Below are 24,052 nucleotides of genomic sequence, written 5' to 3' on the forward strand. Positions count from 1 at the left end.
AGAACTTGAGAATTCCTGAGAAGGAAAAAGGTACAGATTCTAGTTGTTGTGTGCCATGTTGAAGGACATTAGATGGACAATTTTCAATAATAATTCTTTTAGTTTGTAAATCTGTTGCTACTTAATTATGCCAGATGTATAAACTGAGTGACAAGTATAGATTGGGAGCAGCTCTAAAAGCTTTCTAAGCTTCTTTTATGAAGTGCATCAAATCTCTCCCAAAGTCTTTGGAAAGATACTATTTTTTCCCACTTTTGTTGGTATCCTGAGTGTTCTAGTTTGCTAATGCTGCAGAATGCAAAACATCAGAGATGGATTGACTTTTGTAAAAAGGGGGTTTATTTGGCTACACAGTTACAGTCTTAAAGCCATAAAGTGTCCAAGGTAACACATCAGTAATTGGGTACCTTCACTGGAGGATGGCCAATGGCGTCCGGAAAACCTCTGTTATCTGGGAAGGCATGTGGCTGGCGTCTGCTCCAAAGTTCTGGTTTCAAAATGGCTTTCTCCCAGGACGTTCCTCTCTAGCAAGCTTGCTCCTCTTCAAAACATCACTCACAGCTGCACTCCGTTTCCTCTCCTTGAGCCAGCTATTTATATGGCTCCACTGATCAAGGCCCACCCTGAATGGGTGGGGCCACGCCTCCATGGAAATATCCCATCAGTTATTGTCTACAGTTGGGTGGGGCACATCTCCATGGAAACAACCTAATCCAAACATTCCAACTTAATCCCCACTATTATGTCTGCCCCACAAGATTGCATCAAAGAATATGGCTTTTTCTGGGGGACATACATCCAAACCGGCACACTGAGCATGTATTTTTCAACAGAACCTTTGAGGAACTCCAAGTACAAAGTTATGTTTTGGTGAAAAATAACCTATCAATTATATAATGGATGAAGTTGAATATTTTATTTTCATAGGATACTTGAGAATTATTTATGTCCAACAGACTAAAGCAATATAAAGTGAAATTGCATTAGCTCTTTTAGTTTGGGATTGAACACTATTTATGATATTTTTTTTTCCTACCCAGTGAAGTTTCTTATTACAGCTGATACCATGGGGAAAGTAGACAACTCATTTTATGGTGAGCTAGTTGATTCCCCTGTGAAGAAATCCAGCTCACAGATACATGTTCAGTAGGCCCACAATATTTAAGCATTCTCTGCTCCTAATGTCTAGAATGGCCTTCCTGGCTAGACTTAGGCTTGAGATACTGTTGAAGAAAACTGCTATCAAACTAACAGGTACTGCAATAAAAGGAGATAATCGATTTCCCTGTGTGCCATTTGAGATCTATCTATATTTTTACAGTCACACCTCTATAAATTTGTTACATTATTTTTAAGACAATAGATCCCTTGGTGACTCTAGATTAGTTGTCACTTTAAAATTTTGCACAGATGGGAAGAAATTGGATGCGAAAACACATAAATATCTTATGTCTTATACAGCAAAGAGCAAGCCTCAGAAGACTTCAGACCTAGGTTTGAATTGTGATTACAGCACTTAGTGGGATGAACAATGTTCTAAATATCTTTAAGCCCGGTTATCTTATCAGGAAAAATAGTTAATACCTGCCTCACATGATCATTGTAAGTACAGAAGTAAATAGAAATAAAACAAAAGTACAGTGCTAGCATGGGGTAGGTGTCCAATAAAATTTATTTTATTACAGGGAGATGGGAGCTGCTCTCTCTAGCTAGATAGATATGGAGAAGGTGATGCAACAGGGTAACTCAAGCTGTCTGGGTTTTGAAAGGCAACAAAATTTGTGCTGCTAGGATAAGATGTGACTCAGTGCCTGGGAGTTCCCTTTCCAATTCTCTTCCCTACCTCTTATACGTCCTAGGCATCTTCTCCTAGATCTAATCCCCTAAATTTGCAGAATTTTAAAAGAAGATGAACACTTATCCTGAATGAATGTCTTAGGCCAGTGAACCTCAAAATTCTAAAATGTAGCTCCACAGAATGGAATGTATAATCATCTGTGCCTTGAGGAAACACTTGAAAAATGTAACCAATGGTTTAAATTAGAAAATCACACACACACAAACATACACACACCCAGATGTGGCATGTTCAGTACACCCAGAGCCATACCCATCTTCTCTCTTCTCACTACCTGTCTGTCTTCCCTCCTTCTATTCCTCTCCCTTCTACCCCTCTCTCTTTTCCTTCAAGAGGGCAATACTGAATGCAGGAGATTAACTTATTTGAAGTTCTGTGAAATGATCAGACAGAATGAACAAAAGTGACAGGCATCCTCTTGTTTTTATTCTTCGTCCTTATGTTCCAAAATCCTAAATTGTCCCAGTTATTTGTTATTTGAACTATACCAAAAGAATGCTATATGTTTGCTGACCATTAGCAATACATTTTAATATTTCCTCTATATTTTTTCACCTTCCTCCCATTCTTCCTGCTCCTTAATTTTCTCTTCCTCTTGGATGGATTTAATTTTCTAGTTCTTTTTATTGCAATGCATCTCCTAAGTTGACTGTAAAATTCTAGGATAATATGCAGTCATAAATGTAAAGGAAGAAATTCATCTATCTGTTTAGAAAGTCACCTCTTGAAGGAATGCAAGCCTGTTCAAAATTCCTCTAAAATTCTTGGTATATTTTGTATTCATAACACCAATAAATACTTCTATATATTGCTATGACACCTGCCCATGAAATTCTTCCAGACAATTGAGAAGTTTCTTTCAACTCTTTGTGGGGTCATAACTTTGTTTTATTGGCATGCAAATTAGAAAATACAGATATGAAACTTCTCAGGGACAACTTTGTGTCTGAAAAACTGTTTTCCTTATTTTTATTTTATTAAATAAAGGGGTATTATTTTATGTGAAATGCAAATATAACATGCTATTCTAAACAATTACAAACATTAATGCCTTCCATAATACAAAATAGATGATCAATTTAAGATTTTGAGAGACACATTCAGCTAACAGTTTTGCTGATCCAATGGACATTTGTTTCTCAAAGATTTTATATTTTCCTTATGAAATTCACTCTTTCACCTTTCGGGAGTGAATTTCAGTTTACCTTGAATTGAAATCCCCTTTCTGTCTTAGAGAAAACATCTACCATAAACATAAAAATAAATGAAAAATGAGACCCTAGAATTGTGCTAACTCGTTTTATTATTTTCTATGTTCCCTTACAAAAGGCTATTAACCATGAAGTGACTCAAACCAAATATTGAATACTTTTAAATTGTAAATCTTCCTAGTTGGTAATATGTTGTGATCATAAAGCAAATAGTTAATGCATTAATGGCACACTACAGTTTTATTTTGCATTCATTGGTTTCTTAACTGTAATAGTATTACCTGAGTCATTTTAATTTCTGACAAGAACTACACAAAAGTAGGGGGACAGAGGAGTATAGAAACATAGTTTGTGTATGCTACTGAAGTGAAGATAGTTTCAAAGCAAATGAAATTATTATAGATTTAGGAAGTAAAATTTAAGCCCTAAGGTAACTATAAAGAAATATACAAGCTCATGTAGAGTACATGTTGCCAGGTGTGGGAGACAGAGGGAATGGGGAGTTAATGAATAATGTGTGTAGGGTTTCTGTTTGTGGAGATGGGAAAGTTTTAGCAACAGAAGGTGGAAAGGGTATTCCAACATTGTGAATGTGATTAATCCCACTGAATGGTATACTTCAGATTGTTCAGATGAGAAATTCTATGATGTATATACGTTCCCACAAATAAAAAAAAAAGAAAAGCAAAAGAAAGAGCAACTAAAGAAACAATGACAATTGAATGCAGTATGTGATCCTGGATGGAACCAAGTAAGGGGAGAGAAAAGGCTCAAAAGGACATTAATGGTTCCCCATCTGGAGAATTCCTGCTATTCTCTCTTTTTTTTTTTTTTTTTTTTAATTAAATTCCCTTTTTTTGAAATACATTCACACACCATACAATCATCCATGATATACAATTCACTGTCCACAGTATAACATAGTTATGCGTTCATCACCACAATATATCTCTGAACATTTTCCTTACATCAGAAAGAACCAGAACAAGAATAAAAAATAAAAGTGAAAAAAGAACACCCAAATCATCCCCCATCCCACCCCATTTGTCCTTTAGTTTTTATCGCATTCCTCTATTCATCCATACACTAGATAAAGGGGGTGTGATCCACAAGGTCTTCACAATCACACTGTCACCCTTGTAATCTACATTATTGTATAATTGTCTTCAGGAGTCCAGACTGCTGGGTTGGAGTTTGGTAGTTTCAGGTATTTACTTCTAGCTATTCCAATACATTAAAGCCTAAGAGGTGTTATCTATATAGTGCATAAGAATGTCCACCAGAGTGACCTCTCGACTCCGTTTGGAATCTCTCAGCCACTGAAACTATTTCGTCTCATTTTGCATCCCCCTTTTGGTCAAGAAGATACTCTCAGTCCCACGATGCCGGGTCCACATTCATCCCCGGGAGTCATACTCTGCGTTGCCAGGGAGATTTACATCCCTGGGAGTTGGGTCCCATGCAGGGGGGAGGGTCCTGCTATTCTCTTAAGCAGTAGGGACTCCCAATTTAATAAGCCAAGCCCTCAACCTGGAGCTTTGTCCTTAGGAAACTTGTGTCTCCAATGGCAAAACTAAGCCTACTTGCAACTATGCCTAAAAATCACCTCCAGAAACCTCTATTTTTGCTAAGATGTGGCCTCTCTCTCTCAGCCAACTCTGCAAATAAACTCACTACTCTCCCCGCTATGTGGACATGACTCCCAGGAGTATACATCTCCCTGGCAATGTGGGACATGACTCCCAGGGATGAGCCTGGCCTTGGCATTGTGAGAATGAGAATGCCTTCTTTACCAAAAGAGGGGAAAGAAGTGAAACAAAATAATGTTTCAGAGGCTGAGAGATTTCAGATGGAGTCGAGAGGTCATTCTTATGCATTATATAGATATTCCTTTCTAGGGTTTAGTGTATTAGAATAGCTAGAAGGAAATTGAAACTGTTCAATTGTAATGCAGTAGCCCTGATTCTCGATGATGACTGTATAATTATACAGCTTTTATCATGTGACTGTGTGATTGTGACACTCCCTTTATCCAGTATATGGGCAGATAAGTAATAACATAAAGACAAAAAATATATAAATAATAGGGTGAAATAAGGAGTATGGGATGTTTGGGTTGTTGTTCTTTATTTTTATTTTTATTGTTTTTATTTTTGTTATTTTTGGGAGAGTAATGAAAATGTTCTAAAATTGATTGTGGTGATGAATACACAACTGTATAATGACACTGTAAGCCACTGATTGTATACTTTGGATGGATTATATGGTGTGTGAATGTATCGCAATAAAATTGCATTAGAAAAGGACATTGTTGGGACATATGATAAAACTGGAATGTATACTGTAAGCTTTATATCAGTGTTAAATTTCTTGAACTTAATAACTACATTTAAGATGATTACTTAAGTAAATACCCTTGTTCTTAGAAAAGGTGCATAGCAGTATTAAATGTTCAAGGAACATGATGTTTACAACCTACACTCAAGTGTTCAGAAAAAGTACTGATAAGTAGATAATAGATATAAGGACAAATAGATTTATCGATAGAAATACAGGTGGAAAGATAAATAGAATGATATGATAAATATTGCAAAATGTTTATACTGGTGGATTTGGGTATCTGGGGACATAGGGGTATGTTGGAGTTCTCTATATGGGGTTTGTATTATTTTTGTAACTGGCTTGTATGTTTGAAAGCATTTCTAAATAAAACTTTAGAAAAAATAATTAAGCAGTAAATATGAAATTTGTAGAGTTATTTCCTCAGGATAAAAATTGACATTATTTAAAAATAAATCCATCTCAAACATGAAACCAATTTAAAGGTCTTCTGACAAAATACAGTAAGGTCAACATTCTTCAAGACTCTAGATGGTCATTGTCTCTTTTGGAGATTTTGTAGGTACTGGATTTCTTTTGGAGTTATAACATTATAACTAAAAGAGGAAATACTTTTGCACGTGTCTGGAAACTTTCACAGATTTTTTTCTTCTCGTGTTCCATCTTTCATAGGTTTTCAGTTAAATACTGGAATTAAAAATGTGTGCAATTTTCTGCATAAATATTCCCAAGTGAGGGTTGGTTATGTGAAATCAAAAGTATAAAATTCATATTATTGGGGCTATCAGCATTTGCAGTCAACCATCTTTTCCCTTCATGTTGCATTTTTTTAAAGAAGAAAGGGAATATGAAAAAAAGAAATGTTAATTTATAATAGATACAAGAGCTAATAAAAATGATGTGTTTGTGTGTGTTTAAAGAGAGTGAAAGATTGTTATAAATGTGTGTTTTAAGCCCTACAAATAAACATATTTAATCATGCACTTTACATGTACATGACATGCACCCAGACTCAAATTGTATAATTGTGACATGCACACACGCTACGTTTGTTGACTAAAGTGATTTGCCTTTTTTGTGTATGTACAATCATTTTGATTCTCAGCCTATTTTAAATTTTTTTAAAGCTTTTCATTAGACAAGTGATACCAATCATGCTTGATGATTAGGAAAATGCAGATAAGCAATAACAAAAGGATCATATATACATTATATACATTATTTTATCCTGCTTTTTTCCATTAAAAATATTATGATCATCTTTCCATTTTAAACATTAATTCCATCAAATAAATGTATGAACATAACATAATTTATTTATGAGATTATGTGAATATAGCGTAATTTATTTATCCACTTTTAAATTTGGAGCATTTAAGTTCTTTCTAATTTGCCAATATTTCTCTGTGCATTAATATACAGTAGGTCCTTTTGAAATGATAGCTGCTAAGCATTTTATGGCTGCTATCTCAGCATTACTCCTAATTGGGTAACATTTTACACTCCACATTTAATTTATTACAATTCCATTCTCCTAAAATTAAATCCTTATGGTGACTACCGGGTTGGTAAACCCACCGTGCTCTAGTTATTCTTCCAATGCAGTCTGGAAAATGCTGTAGAAGAGATTTAACCCCAAAATCCCTTCCTAGGAATTGTTTGAGGTAATCCTGTACATTCCAGTGCTATTGTGGTGTTTAAAAAAAAGAAAAAAAAGAAAAAAAAAGTAGTGGTGCTATCTGGAAAACTTCCCCAGGCTGTTTCTCAGTTTATCTTGGGTATAGATCTGAGTCCTATGCATTTTGACAGTCACCATATTAAATCCCATAAAAAATGATTTTCTCACTCATTTTCTCACTCACCTTCTCTCCCTTTCTCTTTCTCTCTCTTCTCTCAGCATTTACTGATTCATGATCTATAAGTTTCATGATTTTGAAACTTAGTTAATGGGCCTCATTCTCTGGGCATTGATGATGAAGAAGAGAAAAACTCAACTAGTGACACTATTTGGATTTTAGGTTCTTTTTGAAATTGGAAGACATTTGAAAAGCTGAGAAAACATGATGTCCTTGGGACCAGGGCTGTTTTAGAATTCTATTTGTGGTGAATGTCAATTGAACATATTTCAGTGTTACTGGCACCTGTCTTGCTAAATCTGATAGAACAACAAACACAATAAAGTTTTGGTATAAAGCTATCTTTGAGCCATACTAGATTGTGATTGATTCTGTTATGTTTAATAGGGTAGTGGCATTTTGCCTTAGGCCTTTTTTATTGAACAGTGGAAGGAACAGAAGAAGGAAACACTTATCACTTTGTAAATGCTGCACATTGCAGGCAGGGTTTAATGACTGAATGTAGCCACTTCCAGTGTATGCCTCTGCCTTGCCTCAAAGCATTGTACCTCTATTCAGATGCAAAGAATAGAGTTCCTGTAATATCATGGAGTGCAGCTCATTTTGCAAATAAACAGTTGGTTTGACCTTGTACTGGCACATAGACCCTGTCAGGCCTGGAATTGCAAGGCCAGGAAATCATCTTTTTAGTCACTGCTGGTTCAGTTCTTTAGCTTGTGTTTATGGCTGGGAATTGATAATATAACCCTGTGTATACACTGAGCTAAGTTCTGAATAGTAAAAGAGCCCTATTTACCAACAGCTTTATTTTTAAATTTAAAGTTAATTCAAATTGAAATGAGCCTTTTAACCCTTAATTAGGACCATGTTTTCTTCTTAAAGTCACAGGCATTAGTCAACTGGAGACAAAATTCACTTTGCAATTGAAAGGCTGTCTACTTTCTTTCAACAGTAGCACCATGGTTTACTAAGTACATTTGTTTTCCATTCACTATGGTAACTACCCATTCTCTGTATCAGCTTAGCTCAAACCCATCAATTACAACTTAGAGGAAAGCATGCTATGTGCTTTAGGAATGAGGCCAAGATTCTATCTTGAAGCCCTTCTATAATTATTATTCATTGTATAGGTAGCTCTTATAATACTCCCTAATTCCTACTTTTTTTCCTTTCTTATTTTCCAGAGATGGCAGTTTGTTTTTTTCCTCCCCTAGACCTGCATTCTTTATTTCCTGTTTTATTGTTTCTTCTGCATAAACATGAGATCAGCAGGTTCTCAAAATATTTCTAAGTCATTCACTATATATTGGTATTATATTGGCTTCCTTTTATTATTTTATTCATCCTCTTAATGTTTCTCAATAGAATATTAACCTTGGATAGGGGCTTTGTCTTATGTGGTCCTCTGTGGCCCATCCTGGGGATTTTCACTAAGTTTTTATTGTTACTTTGCAAACATATCCTCACCTAGCTACGCATTTAACAGAGAGAAACTGAAGACCAAGTTAGTGAGGAAAAGGCTCACGGCAGACTGGTAGAAGGGAAATGTGTTCTTTTTAAATTGTACTTTCAAAGCTGTGCTCATTTTCCTTTTATCATTGAAAGAGTAAAGATAGTAACCTCACCTTACATTTTAAAATTGAAAAGAATAATTAATATCGAGATTTATTATTCTTTACTAAGTATTTATGCCTAAGACTCCCAAACGTCTAACCATTGTGCTCTATCTATATTGTGCAAAAAGGAAGAGTATTGTTCCAACCTAGCTTTTGAAGGGCTTGGGTCAACCCAGAGGCCACCACCGAGGAGGGAATCAGCACTCTACAAGGGTGGGGGAGGCAGAGGGCAGCTTATAGGGTGTGAGAGCAGAGTTTCATCAGAGTCTCATGATATGGGGTTCTGAAGGTTTGTTATCAACAGTGATGGGGAGGAGAGTTTTAATGCTTTGTTTATGATACCATCTGTACACACTGTCTTCCTTGAGAAAGTCAGAAGACCTTCAGCTTCTCTCCCAGTCACGCAGGCTGCTACGTGCTGTGGGGCCTACTTCCCCATTAGGGAGAGGGAGCTCAGGCCCTGGGTCCCCACAAGTATAATCAAGTATAGCTTTGCTATGTTATTGGTTAAAGTGGAAATATAATAATAGGGAATTATTTGCTTGGTGATCAGTTTATCTTTCAATCCATCCACCCACAAAAAAATCAAGGTATCCTTTGACTATGTACTGCCCTGAAACAGGAAAATATTGCAAAAGGAAAAAAAAAAAATCCATCATTTATTTTTCAAGAATATTTCTTTAGGTCAGGAGAGAACTTCATTTCCTTTTCTTGTTGCCCTATGTATAATGTCAGTGATTAATCTTAATCCTTAAGGCAGTGATAAACATGAAGATACATTTTTCTGTTTTCATTTTTATTCAGATATGGCTGGGGACTATCCAAATTTTGACACACATAGTGTTAACTTTTTAAAGTGTCTAGCCTCAAGAGTCTTTAGAGATGACTTAGTCAACACCTGTCATTTTATAAATGAGGAAAAGTCCACAGAGGACAATTGGTTGCAAGTTAATCGTTCACTTAAAAAATGCATCTGATCAACTGCTCTGTGCTGAACAATGTACTAGATGCTCGGCAAACAAAATAAAAAGGATATAACTCCTGTCTCTGAGTTGCTCAGGTATAATTCAAGAATACATAAATGCTAAAAATGTAACTTCAGCAATATTTATAGAAGAGAAATTCAGTAACTCAGCACCTCATTATAATCCAAAGAGACCCAATGAGTGATTGAAAAACCTTGATCAAGACTCACCGCCCCCACTCCCCAGTCCAGTGCTCTCTCTGGAACAAGCTGAAACATCTTCAACTATTGGGATAACAAAGAAGAGAAATTTATTGGAACACAGGAGGTTTATAGGGTAGAGAAACTATTTTGTATGATACCATAATTGGGGATATATGACCTTATGCATTTGTCAAAATCCATATAACTATATACACAGAGAACGAACTGTAATGTGAAGTGTGAATTTCAGCTACTAATAATGAATCAATATTTGTCCATTAATTGTAACAAATATACCACACTAGTGAAAGATGTTAATAATAGGGGAAACTGTGTTTGGGGGATATGGTATATGGGAACTCTTGTACTTTCTGTGTAGTTTTTCTGTAATTTCAAACTCTTCCAAAAATAAAGTTTATTATTTTTTTTAAATTAGAATTTCTTGATGAAGATCACATATAAATGTCTTATAGAAAAGTACCTTGCCACTCACATTCTCAGGTGAGGAGCTTCATTTCTAAAATAACCACGTCATATAAAATTGGTCCCCTTGGCCAATTTGTGATCTCACTTAAAAGCTAGAATTGTGCCTTTTATCACTATAATACTGGACACAGTAGTTTCTAGGATATGTTAGAAGTTTGATAAAAGTGTGTAAAAGGGTCTAAGCACTTTATAAACACATTATGATTCTTAGTAAGTAATGATGTTCAATTGGGCTGGGGGACATGCTGTGTCCCATTTATTATGGCTGTTAATTTAGGCTCATGGGTCACCCTACTTTAATTTAGCAACATAAAATCAAAGGTGAGTGTTCCTGCCACACTTAGCCTGCTTAAAATTTTCCTTTGGAACAAGAGGGACAGACATCTTTGGGACCACAGAAATCTGGCAATTTGCCACCACTTAAAAGATTTTAAACTGTTTAATCACTCTTTGGTTTTACTACCCTGGGGTTTAAATCTATGAATAAATTTACAAGTATTTAACTGACAGGAACATGTATTACTTGGTTACCTGAGAGAAGATGTAAATCAGAACTCTCTCATTTTGGCAGCACTTTTCAAATTTGTCCACATCCATCTTAGTTAAGCATTGCTTTAATAGCTGGCCTACATAAGGGAAGGCCTTGATTACATCATGGGAGCTTTTTATTTTAAAACTTGCCACCGGATAATCTGAATAAGTATTAATTTGTTTTCCTTTCTTGCTTATTCTCTGATTTTCTCTGGTATTTCATAATAATGTGGCCAGACTTCTCTTGAGTAACAAATGGAAGGAAAACCCATTAACATATCCACTTCCTGTTCTTTTACCTGGGTTTTTTCCTTTTATATACCAAACCTTCTTTAACCTATAAAACAATACTTAGGTGAGAGAAATGGGCAAGTTGCTATAACATGAGTTTTACTTTCAAGAAAGGGAAGGGGATGACTTCAAAATACAATCATTGCTTTGCCACTATAAGGAAAGATAATAAATTACAAATATTTCTGTCCCTTTGAGGTAAAGTTTCTCATTCTTCCATGAGTACTATCTGAAGAATAAAGAAGGTATAATAGAAAGGTAAATACTTGAGCACACATTGATTTATTGGAAAGGAAGGAAGATTAATTTTGTTGGGAAAACTTTTAAAGTGAGCTTATGATAGAAAACTTTCTTCATATATATTTATAGAGAGTGTCCCCAGTATAAGAGTGTTATCAGTTATTGTACATCTCCAAGATACAATTTGTCACCGGTTCCTGAAGATGATGGAATTCCTCTTTCCTGCCAAGAAAAAAAGATACTTGCCTATATGTCCAAACAAATGTCAGACATCAAATAGGTAGACATATACAAGAGAGCACTAGCCTTTCTGAAAGTTTTTTTTCTTACTAGGAAAAGATGACAGAAAGAGTTGCATTTTTAAAATTAAATAATGATTTTTAAGTGAGTATTCTTCAGTGTTATTTTACAAGTTTGGAATTGGTAGGAAAGTAATTCATGTTTTTTTTAAGGAGTAATTTGCTTTCAATAAAATTGAAAGCAGAAATATTCCTTGCTTGTTTAGACTATACCATTGGATTTTTTTTTTTTTTTTTTGTCAATTTGGGCAAAGTATTCCCCTTGTTTGTGTTTCAGTGGTCTAGTGTGTAAAAATAGAAGTTCAGTTGAGACCATACATATGAAAGTCCTTTAGAAAGTGTACAAATCTACACTATTTAGAATATTATAGTATCTAGCATTGTACCTTGTGTATGTTTGGCATTCAATGAGTATCTATCAATTGATGGTTAAAACTTATCAGCTAAATGTCAGGTGTCAGAATATTACCGGACCAAGGCCAAGGCGGTGAATTCTTTGCCCAATGCACTCAAATGACCAATTCCTGAGACACTGAGGTTTCAAAGAAAGAGTTTATTGCTAGGCATGAAGCAGGAGAGCAGATGGCCTATTGACCCAAAAACCTGTCTCCCCCAAACCACTGTAATTCTGATAGTTTTATAGTATTAAAAAATGGGCAGATGATGTAGTTAGAGGTGATCTAATTATTGAGCATGCACTGATTGATTACATGCTAGTCACAGAATGTATGTAAGAAAATGGCAGTCTTAATATGATGATGGGTGTGATTTTTAGTATTATAATGAGGTATTGGTGACTTATAGGTTAAAGTCTAAGCAACTGCACATGTCAGGTGGGCCCATTTTGGTTAGATCCAGTTTCGGTTATCTAGATAACTTTGGATTTGGGGTTGGTTAGTTCTGGACTGACCCAAGACCCTTCACTAATAAACATTAGGGGCTGCCTTTAGTAATCATAAGACTCTAAAGTCACAAAATGGGTACAAGTAAAGGTTAGTCACAAGGTTTTTACAGTCACAAGGGCACAAGATAAAGGCTATACAATCATTATCAGAGATTAAGGCAGCTGGATTACAGTTCAGAGAGTTCAGTTATTTCCCTCTGTCTACTCTAATATACCAGAAAGTAAAAAGGAATATATATATAAAGATTCAGTAATCATAATCATCCCTTAAATCCTAACTTCTCAGTCTTCCCCTAATTTCCTAGAATTCCTTGTCCTCAGGTATAATATCCAGAGATTGGACGATGTGATCTCTTAGGATCTTTCTTGCTCCATTAGGCTATATTCTATTTAGTTAGAACACCTAAACTGTATTCTAAAGTACATCTAAACTATATTTTCTGTTTGTCTTTTTGGTGTCATTTAGGAATGTGGCCTGCTCAAGTAAAAGAAAACTTGACCTCAGTGACTTAAGTATAAGATGTTATTTTTCTGACATTATAAGAAATCCTTCTGGATTTCTGGAGCAACAAGCACAGGGCACCCATCCTCTGACTATCTTGGCCTTTTTCATTATCATATGTAAGCTGCTATAATTTCAGTCATTATGTCCATATTCAAGGCAACAATAAATTAGCAGTGGTGCCATTGCATTTGGACCCTTTAGTTGGAAAAGAAAAAAAGGTGTCTCAGGGACTTCCATCAGATTTGTTTATATCTCCTTCTCCATCTCTGGTGGCAATTTCTTTTCTTCCTTTTTTCAACTTGCACCACAGTGTTTGACACACTCTTTGTTACCTTCACTAAAAACTTATCCAATGAAGACTGCTTCTGTCTTCTTTTCAGAATTCCTCGAGAATGTGAAATTGTTAGGTCATTCAATAAATTCACATTTCTGCTTGTCAGGATGGCACTTCTCCACAAGGTTTTGAACTTCTGCTCATTTTGCACATGTTTCTTTTATCAAGGAACTGTGGACATCCTCCCTTATCTCCTCACCTGAAGAAATCTCTTCAGCCAGTTCTTGTTGCTGCTCCTTCTGTAGTTCCTGCAGCTCCTCAGTGCTGAGCTCTCCACAATGTTCCTCCACTGACTCCTCAACATCAGCCTCCTTTATTGCTTCTTTATTCTTAATGATGGTGGATTCTATTGTTCTAAGAATACTGTATTCCCTAGCAAGATTAGTAATGTGAATACTGCTTTCATGTTTGCCTATTACTTTTTTGTTTTGCTCAAAGATGGTGCGAAATCATTTTCTTTTCTGCTCAGCACTATCACTGCTCATTTTCTTAGGACCCATGATGACAAAAAAAAAAGCACACAAAAAAAGCACAAAAACACACAAAATGAAGCTAAGATAAGACCACAAGGGGATGCGCACAGGGCAAGAGCTAATGTGTCACTGATGTGTGGCCCTTTGTTTCAGCTGGAAAGGGTACTGAGTCATGAGGCAACCAACCCTTGCAAGTCGAGTACCAAACAAACAGTGTCAAAAGGCACTGAGTACCAAATTTGATGAGTTTTAAAGCAGTCGAGTACCGAGGTACCACTATACAGACAAAGTCTTAATTTCTGCCTTCAATTGCTTACTGTTTGCAGGAAGAAGCTGTATTCACATAGAGAAATTAGAAAACAAGACAATGTGTAATATATTGCTAACTGCCGTGCAGGTAATACGCACATTGCATCATATTTTAAAAAGGGAATGATTATATGGTAACGTGGTTTTGCTCTATTTTCTCCACAAATAGTCCAATGCCAAGTAAAGCTGTGAAAACATGAGCTGGAAATTTCATCTCACTCTAGTGCCAAAATAATCTATATCCAGTGGGGTTTTCCCCCCGTAACATTTGGTGCATATTCAAATGTACATGTAGAAATGCTATTCTGGGCCACATTATTTGCTTCTGTATATTCTGGGAGAAAACAAAAATGGACTTTTATTCATAATGAGTACATGCCCTAACAGTCTGAAAGCTGTTTCATGTATTTTCAAAAGTTATCACAGAATTTTAAAAGAGTCATTTTGTTTCTAGCTTGTCGACCAGGTTTCTACAAGGCTTCAGCCGGTAATATGAAGTGTGCTAAGTGCCCACCTCACAGTTCTACTCAAGAAGATGGTTCAATGAACTGCAGGTGTGAGAATAATTACTTCCGAGCAGAAAAAGACCCTCCATCCATGGCTTGTACCCGTGAGTAGTTTTGCTGCAACCCATGCCTCCATGTTTGCTTTGTTTTTTTTTTTTTGTATTTTTTTTTTCCCTTATTGAGCTTTTTTTTTTTTTTTTTAAGCATTTGGCTCATTTTTTTTCCTTTATCCATGTGCAAATTGAAAGCTTTCTCTGCTTCACTCTCCATGCTTGGCTCACCACAAATGCAACATTTATCACGCAAAATGTGTTACTTTTTAAAACACATCCTGCAGCATGACCCCTTGAAAGAAATAAAATTCTCTGTATCTTGTTTTAGATCTTGCATTTACATTTGACAGGATAGAGGAGGCTATCAGCATGGGATTTTATGTATTTGTATTTCTATTCCCTCTTGCTGTATATTGGTCATAGGTCATGGAGAAAAAGACTAAGATTTATAAAACGAATACTAAAGTTTTCATAACTATTCACAAGGGTATTGTGTTTAGTCGTAAATTCTTTTGTGGGACTTTGAAAATGCATCCTCAACCTGGAGTCAGAACTCCTCCTATACTGGGGAGGACAACGGCCTTGAATCCATGTGTCTATAGTCTCATGGACCCTCTGAGGAGGAATTAAAAGTAGATAACAAAGACAAGATGGTTATTTACCTCTTTTGGTTCCATTGTAACTTATCTATTTCCCTTGTAGTAGAAAACAGAGGTGAAGCTCATTAATCTTTGTTGAACTACCTTGCAGGACCTCCATCTGCACCAAGAAATGTTATCTCTAATATAAACGAGACCTCGGTTATCCTGGACTGGAGTTGGCCCCTAGACACAGGAGGCCGGAAAGATGTTACCTTCAAAATCATATGCAAAAAATGTGGGTGGAATGTAAAACAGTGTGAGCCATGCAGCCCAAATGTCCGCTTCCTCCCTCGACAGTTTGGACTCACCAACACCACAGTGACGGTGACAGACCTCCTGGCACACACTAACTACACTTTTGAGGTTGATTCAATTAATGGGGTGTCAGAGCTGAGCTCACCACCAAGGCAGTTTGCTTCGGTCAGCATCACAACTAATCAGGCAGGTGAGTACACACTGATGTTTCTTACTCCCGCTACTCCAAGCCAAGCAATAATTTTGGAGGAGATACCAGAATAAAGGGTATTCTCCTTTACCCTTTGGCCCAATTTGCCCTAGTCCTAACCACATCTGCTTCATTCATATCTCTAGTTGAAGTCTGGACTCTTTTTCAGCTTTTTTTAACAGTTGCTACATGTGCTAATATCAGCATTCACATCTGCCAACTTCTAGCTCTGAGTTTCAGGTGCCACACAGATACCCAAAGTTCCAGGGATCGATCAGGTTATACACAAAGGGATCAGCATCTCAGAATCTGGAGATAGCCATTACAATTCAGGAATAAATGTGACTGCTGTAAGAGCTTATAATCTAGGGAACATTACAATAAGTGTTCCCTTGATAAGCTGTACTCTAAGGTTCAATTCTGAGTTTACACATTATAGTTAGTCCATATTGGTGAGGCATTATAGTGTTTCCCTTTGTTTCTGGCATAGTTCACTCAAGATGCTGCCTACAGGTTCCATTCCCCTAGTTGCATGTCTCACAACTTCACTCCTTCTAGCAGTTGCTCAATATTCCATTGTATGCACTCTTGTGATTTTTTTAATATGGTGATTTTTTTTTTCAACAGTGTGATGTCTGAAATTACTTATGGGATTTTATTTGTGATTCTTTTGAACATATAGAAGGATTATCCTTTGGTTTTTACAAATGATACCCCTTTCAGATATGAAAATCATTTTTCCAATATTGATAAAAGTGATGAATGAGTGATAAATGTTTTTTTGCCTTATATGATGAAATAAAACTTACACAATGTTAAGCTGATAGGTATTTGTTCTGCAGAATTTTTACTTCAGGATATTATATTTAGGGATACATGTTAAGCAGTCCAAATCAGAAATATTGTAATATGTGATTATTTGTATACTTAAAGCAAATAAACAGGGGAGCCAAAAGGAAGAGGAAGAGACGGTATGCCATCTTGAGAATGCTTTTACTAGAAATAGAGATGTCCATACTGCACTCAGGTGGGCTCAGCCCTGAACTAGAAGTCAGATTGAGTGTAAACTTGACTTCTGAATTGCATTTGGTTTAATTTATGGAAGCCCGTATGCTTTCTAGTTGGAATCGCTCTTTGCTCTGAGGATATCAGAGTGTGTACTGAATGCTGCAGGGAAAGGGAAAGGAACGGGGACTAATTCCTCCCATCAGATGGAAGAGATCTTAAGGCAGCCAAATTATTAGCCACAAAACTCACCACTTTTTGCTTTTCTCACTTGGTTGGCTAGGGAAGGTTAAACAACCAAAGGGTACACCATTAATTAGTTTTACCCAGGGCTAATATTAAGCAAGTATGCACCATATGACTCTGCTAGTTGTTAAAATATTGAACTACTTCTATACTGCTTTGTATAGAAATGCATCTATAGTGGTTAATTCCTCAAGCATCCCGAGGAACACCCAAAGCTCAGTACCCCAGGTCCAACCTCCATCTTCCTCGTAATCCAGCAACCAAAGGGTTAAGTGCTGGTATAAGAGGGGTCTCCAGAACCCTGCACCAGCACTCCTCCCTCTTGAGGGGTCTGTCCTGTCCTGTCCTGTCATGACAGTTGTTCGATATTTTGACTATAACCTGTGGCAGAGCCCACATTCAGATATGAATCTTCCTGATTCCATGTCCTTCTTTTGTTGCTACTTTGTGTCCGATCTCATATATATATTGATGAAAACTTTATACTTTAAAGTTATCTCTTGTGGTGAAAAAGTCACCTTATTAGTGGAAAAGACATGACTTTTAAATGAAGTACATTGAATCATTACTTTAATCTTGCTTATTGAATCTCTAATTTCTTCTGCTTCAAGCTAGATCCCACACAAATCAGCATACGCTTTTGCTTTGCTTCAGCTAATAATATTCAAACTTTGTAACTGATGTTATTTAAAATTTGTAATTTGGGTTTATTTAACTGTCTTCTATGAAAAAAATAAGTAATGCTATTGCTATATATTGCTGATTATACCTTTCAATATTCAGTGAACGTGGCAATTTTAAGAAATTATAATGATGTGGCAAATGGCTTTCCCAAATCCTATATTTCAAGCTGACTTACTGTCCTGTTTAAAATAGGAGCATCAATCTGCATTATAATTATCTCTTAAGTCAAACAGAAATGTATAAAAACAAGCAAAAGCTCCCCATTTCCTTTCTTATCGTGCCCCTCTGGCTTTCTGACAATCCATTTATCAGTTCCAAATATATACAGTGAATGAATCTAGGTGAAGTAGCAACCAAAAGCAGGCCAAGTCATTTAAAAATAAGTGGGGTTGATGCTTTGGCCCTCCCAGTTACAAATCACAGGGTAAGACAGAGTGTCAGCAGGGATGATATCAGTTATTCACCTCAACCCTACTCCCAATGAAAAGAAAAAAAAAAGGGATCACAAATTTATCTGTAATATGCACCACTGGGACATTTTGTACATTTACTTCAGGATGTCTGTATCTTTTTTGCGTGCGGGGGGAGGTAGAAGTCTTTGTTCCACCTTCAAATCCCTAGGGTAAGATATATAAGCAAGATTAGAAGCAGTGCCATTTCTGCAGGGAGTGTTTCTTTGTTTTGCTTTATTTTTGTTCTTGTGAAGGTTAATGGACTGGTAGCCTTGCAAAATGAGCTCCCTACCACAGGGAAGATATGGCTGTGACAGATATGATGCCATGGTGTTTAAATTCCTCCTAATCTCTCTATCTTTGACATGGATATAAAGGGGAAACGTGAATGTGTCCCTTTTAATTTAGTTTGTGAGATTGAATTTGCTGATTTTTCTCTTGATTACATTGTAAAAGCCTTGTGATGATCACATGATAAGGCGCCTTCTAAAGTGTAGGGGATATGTTGTAAATTCAGATATTAGTTCTCAGCTCTTAATACTTTCCACAAAGTATGTCAGTGGGATAAAATGCATGGTCCCTACATAAAGATTGTATCTGTGAATCGATCAAACATGTAGAGAGAGAATTGCAGATTGCAAAATAAAGCAAAACAAAACTCACAAACCTGTAAAATTAGAATGAAATCAATTGCTATTTTTCTTCTGTAGAGTGAGTATATTTATCCCTCATTTTCTGAAACAGTCATCCACTAATAGAATATCCATCTCTATTTATTCTTAACTTCCGTTATAGTACTTGTCTTTTTTCACTAACCTATTTCATACAGTGATCTCAACTAGGAAGGGGAAACTAACAGAAACCTTATGGGGCTTAAGGTTTTCTAGCCCTCCTCTCTGCCTCTCTCTCCCCTTTTCCCATTTTACAGCCAGAAAAATTGAGATCCTGAGCTGCTATGTGACTTTTGTAACATTTCACCAAGACATAAAATTGTCGTTTATATCTCCCAACTCCAACCTCCACTTAAAATTCCTATTCTACTCTTTCTACCATCCTGTGATACAGGCCATAAAGATCAATCAAATAATGCTGCCTGGGAGACAGAGACTGACCTTGTAGAGAGAATCTGCTGTGACCCATGCTGTCTACACTAAACCTGGTCCTTGCTGCCCAGTCATTCATCACAGAATATTTTAGGGATATTCTGCAAGAGACCTTCTTTATCCCTCTTCCCTTACCAAGACCCAATCCTTCACTCCCTCATTTTCCAGGGATGGTTGCACCTTCTACTTATTAAGACCATAAATTTTAAGAGGGAAAAGAAAAGAAATCTTATCTTCTCTCTTCTATAAATCTGATCCATTCATCTGTACTTGCTAACTCCCATTGATTCCTGACTCTTAAAGAGAATATGCTTTCAGCTGAATCTCCTTCCTTTCTAGGATATTTAACAAGTGTTCTCCTGGCTTTTTTCTCTTTGTGTTTCATGCTGTACAGGTTTGTTTTATTTCAGAGGAAGACACTAATAATTAAATTAAAACAGAAGCAACAACAGCCAACACACATAGTAATATACATATTACAAATTGTTTGCCTGCTTCTCCGTGGTCTGATTGTATTTTTCTCCTAAATTTCAAGATAAAATTAGATTTCTTCAGAGAATAATCCTTACTTATGTCTCTATTTTCTCATCCACACTCCTTCCTTCCAATTCCTGCAGTCTGGTTTCTGCCCTTATTCTACACTAAGTCCTCTCTTGAGGATCAGTAATAAATCTCTATATATTCATGTTATATATACATATATATAGTGTATATTTATTTATTTATATTAAGATGAGTGCAAATTTTAGGGAGATTGTAAACTCTATGAGGAAACGAATCTTGTCTGAATGTTAAACCTTTGTGTTTCTAGGACTTTGAACGTGCCTTCAAGCTCATTGTAATCATTCAAATATTTGTTGAATAGATGAATGATTGTTTAATGGATATTTTCATCATCTGACAGTTAAAGCATAACCTCCCTCAAACTACTTTTTCTCTCTCTTTTTTTTTCATCTTTATTAGTGGAGTCACCATTTTTCCCAGCTTACCAGATTCAAATACTTCAAATTATCTTTGGCTCATCTTCTACATTAAAAGTTCTCACATACTACCCATTTTTCCTTGAATTTTTTTGAATCTTTACCCCTCTACTTTTAGTATTCGATTTTAAAAATCTTGGTTTTAAAATTTATAAATAATTAATTCCATAAATTATAACAGTCATCTTTCAATAATATTAAGGTTCTAAGATAAAAGAGATTATAAAGTAAAATGTTATTCAGATCAAAATATCATATCACCCAGCAGCTTCTTTTGACTGAGATGTTTGTAAAAAAGTGTTAATTTGTCAACAAATATGTTTGAATGCCTGTTATATGACTATATAAGCTACGGTTCTAACCATTCAGGAATTTACAAAATAAATATAGATTTAAAATAAATTATATGGATCAAATGAACTTGCACAAGATACCGTATAATTAAATGAGTCAAAAAGTAGAGGTTCAAGGATTTTAGAACCTTATTTTAGAAATAAGAAAATAAGAAAAGTCAGTATGATCAAAATATTGGAAACACTTGAGTTCCCTGAATGACCAGCGTATTATGTTATAATTTAAAACAGAGAAGACGACTTAGTTTTTATTTAGATTTTATGTTGTAGGAGCATTATTTTATGTGATAGCATCTTAGAGACTATCAAATATAATTAAAATATTCCTGTCCTGGCCTTTAAACAACATGGCCACTGATCAACTATCATTCACTTAATTTGATGATCTTAGATAATTCCTTTATTTTAACCACAAATTGCTATCCTTCAAGTGAAAGGATTGAACTGGGTATTCAATCATAATTTGTCCTTTCTATATATTTATTTTGTGATTCTGTACCTATGATTCAGAGCTTCATTGGTAATATAATTGTAATCAGTAAATATTTTTAAATAAATCTTAAAAACATATCCTAAAATATCAGAGCTCTTTGGCTAAGTTTAGAATCTACACTATTTTTTTTTCTTTTTTTTGCTTTGATAAAGCAGACATTGCTAAATCTTTGGCCTTCCTTATTCTGAAATGTATTTCCTTTATCCAGCTTGTTGTTCTATCAGGATTTAGAACTAGCAGATATAGTTATGATGGAGTAATGCCTCATGCTGCAGACCGTCAGACACTTTAGCATTTCTGAAGAAGCAGCATTTAGAAATAAAGAGGGAAAAGAGATGCAGCTGGATCTACTATTAAACTATTGCCACATATTAAAATAGCCCCTGTAGAAATGTATGTTGCCATGTAATTATGCTCCCTGGAAGTAAATTCGACATGAGAAGAGTCTACATGAATTCCTTCAGAACATAAAGAAAAGTGTTCCAAAGCAGCAGTTAATGTTGTGAATCAGAAAGTTAAAACACAATGAAAATCACCTACCAAAACAGTGGGGATCATATGACTCTAACAATGCACTCTTTTGAATACCTCCCACTCCTGGCCCAAGCTTTCATTTCTTTTAACAAAAAAGTTCTGTATGAATAAGCCCAGAGATTATAAGTGAATAGTCACGTTATAATTTCCATGGTACATTTTGCTTGTCTGGTAATTTGGCTTCTTCCTTTCTAATCTGAAATCAAGGCAGACACCTGAGCATCTGAGAACTTGGTTGCATGAGCTCTGCAGTGATGTATCACAGTGTGCCCCAAGCATTATACATCATTTAACACATGAATTAATGTCTTTCAGCCATCATACCCTTGTTTGGGGGCATATTGCATATCTGCAGCATGAACAATAAGTGAACAAAAGCAGAACTGTATATTGTCTTTTGACAGTTATTCCAAACCTTAAATAATCTTAAAGCCTCAACAGTTGGGAGCCTCTGCAAATAGATAGAGAGACAGAGTTTGGGGGCTTCCAGGATATAAATTGAATTCTTGGCCAATCTTCATTTCTGAGCCTTAATACAACTCCAGAGAGTGGAGCAGAATTGTGCCTGGTGGAGTTGGGTTACTATTTTCATGTAGGCTTCTCCTAAAAGGTGCTTACAAGAACTTGAATATCAGCAGCCAGCTAGAGGAGGAAATATGATGTTAACTAAAGCAGGTAGAAATGAAGGTAGAAACAGCCATTTGATCCTAACTTGTCACAACTTTAACTCCATTCCTCCAATAGCAAAAAAAATTTCTTCAACAGAAATTTTTCTTATTCTTATTTTTCCCAAGCAGCACATTGTTAGTTTCAAGATACAGAGAAGATAATAATGTTTCTTTTTAATGTGATTCTGTTGCTCTGTTGTCACTTTAAGTTAAATAAAGAAGGTCCTTTAGGAATAATTGCAATTTTTGCAAATAATTGAGAAATTGAATTAATGCAGATATATTTAGAAGGAAAAGATACTGTTCTCAAAAGCAATAATCTTAGTACCACTGGCCAGATTCTTTCATATCAAGCTCCTAATTATATTTCAGTATCTCTGAAATATCATCTTTGTTAATGATTTTTATGGCCCAGCATTCTGACTTTATAATCCTATCAATATCATTGCTAGTTCATTATAACATGATTGTCCAAATTGAATAGAAATTTCTCTCTGCCAGAAAATTATTGCAATAAATATCCAAATCACAAGGACTATGATGTATGGCATCATATATACAGGGGGCCTTAAACGCTATAACATTCACACCAAGCAAAAGAATTCCAAGGCCAAAGAGGGCAAGCTCACATTTTCTACCCCTTTTCATCAGTAATAATTGCTCACATAACTCCTACTGATAAATTTAGCACTGTGTTAAAGATCTTAGCATAATTATTTGTTTTGGTCCTTATAACAATTTATATACCTGTAAATGGTTAAATAACTTGTCTGTTATTACACAGATCCAAAATTCCTGTTCTTCACTATTAGGTCATTCTTTTTTTTATGTGGCTCAGGATGGAGAGGATTTGCACAAAATAAACGTTAAGACTGAAAAAAAAATCAAGTTAGTTGTCATATTATAAAATCTTGACTTCTGCCATACAGATAGTTTGATAATTTTTTCTTTGAAATCAAAATTTCACATGATTTGAGCAATGCTAGTAAGAATCCAAAAACCTGAACTGCTATATTTGAGGCATTGTTTAAACAAACGTTTCTTGCCAAAAACAGTACGAAAGCCCCAAACCTCTAAAGTAGCTTTGAAGAGTTTACTTACTATTAGTCAATGTTAATTTCAGAGTATTTGTTTTGACTATTTCTTATCATCCAGAAAGAACATCTTACTGCTATTCATTTTCATTCCAATAGGGAACAAAAATTATAACAACGCAACAGAAAAACAACTCTGTCTCTTGTCAAACTTTGTCAAGAAAAATGCTTTAAAGGGGAGGCTGTGTGTCAGAGTAGAAAGAGCTCTAAAATGTTTGTCAAAAAGTTAACACTACTCATCTCTGCTCCTACGTTTTGGCTTGGGCCTCTGAATAGGTCACTTTTTATCGCTATTGTTTCAACTGTTTGTAAAATTGAAAAGTTGGACCAGATTATTCCTAAGTTTCCTTCCTGTATATATTGATTATAAAAAT

General features: G+C 35.6%; 1 protein-coding gene across 2 annotated transcripts in view; it reads left to right on the forward strand.

Annotated features, from left to right (window-relative positions):
- EPHA3 (EPH receptor A3) overlaps positions 1 to 24,052 on the forward strand; it is a 366,605-nt gene that overhangs the window by 220,181 nt on the left and 122,372 nt on the right. Inside the window, exons 4-5 of one of the 2 annotated variants that reach the window (XM_037833928.1) lie at positions 14,876 to 15,031; positions 15,731 to 16,066. The exons of the other annotated variant lie outside the window; for it this stretch is intronic. Of the exons in view, the coding sequence (XP_037689856.1) occupies positions 14,876 to 15,031; positions 15,731 to 16,066 (492 nt within the window). The remainder of the gene's footprint in view (positions 1 to 14,875; positions 15,032 to 15,730; positions 16,067 to 24,052) is intronic. 2 annotated transcript variants of the gene reach the window in all.

This window comes from Choloepus didactylus, chromosome 1 (genome assembly GCF_015220235.1).
Source record: "Choloepus didactylus isolate mChoDid1 chromosome 1, mChoDid1.pri, whole genome shotgun sequence".
NCBI classification, from domain to species: Eukaryota; Metazoa; Chordata; class Mammalia; order Pilosa; family Megalonychidae; genus Choloepus; species Choloepus didactylus.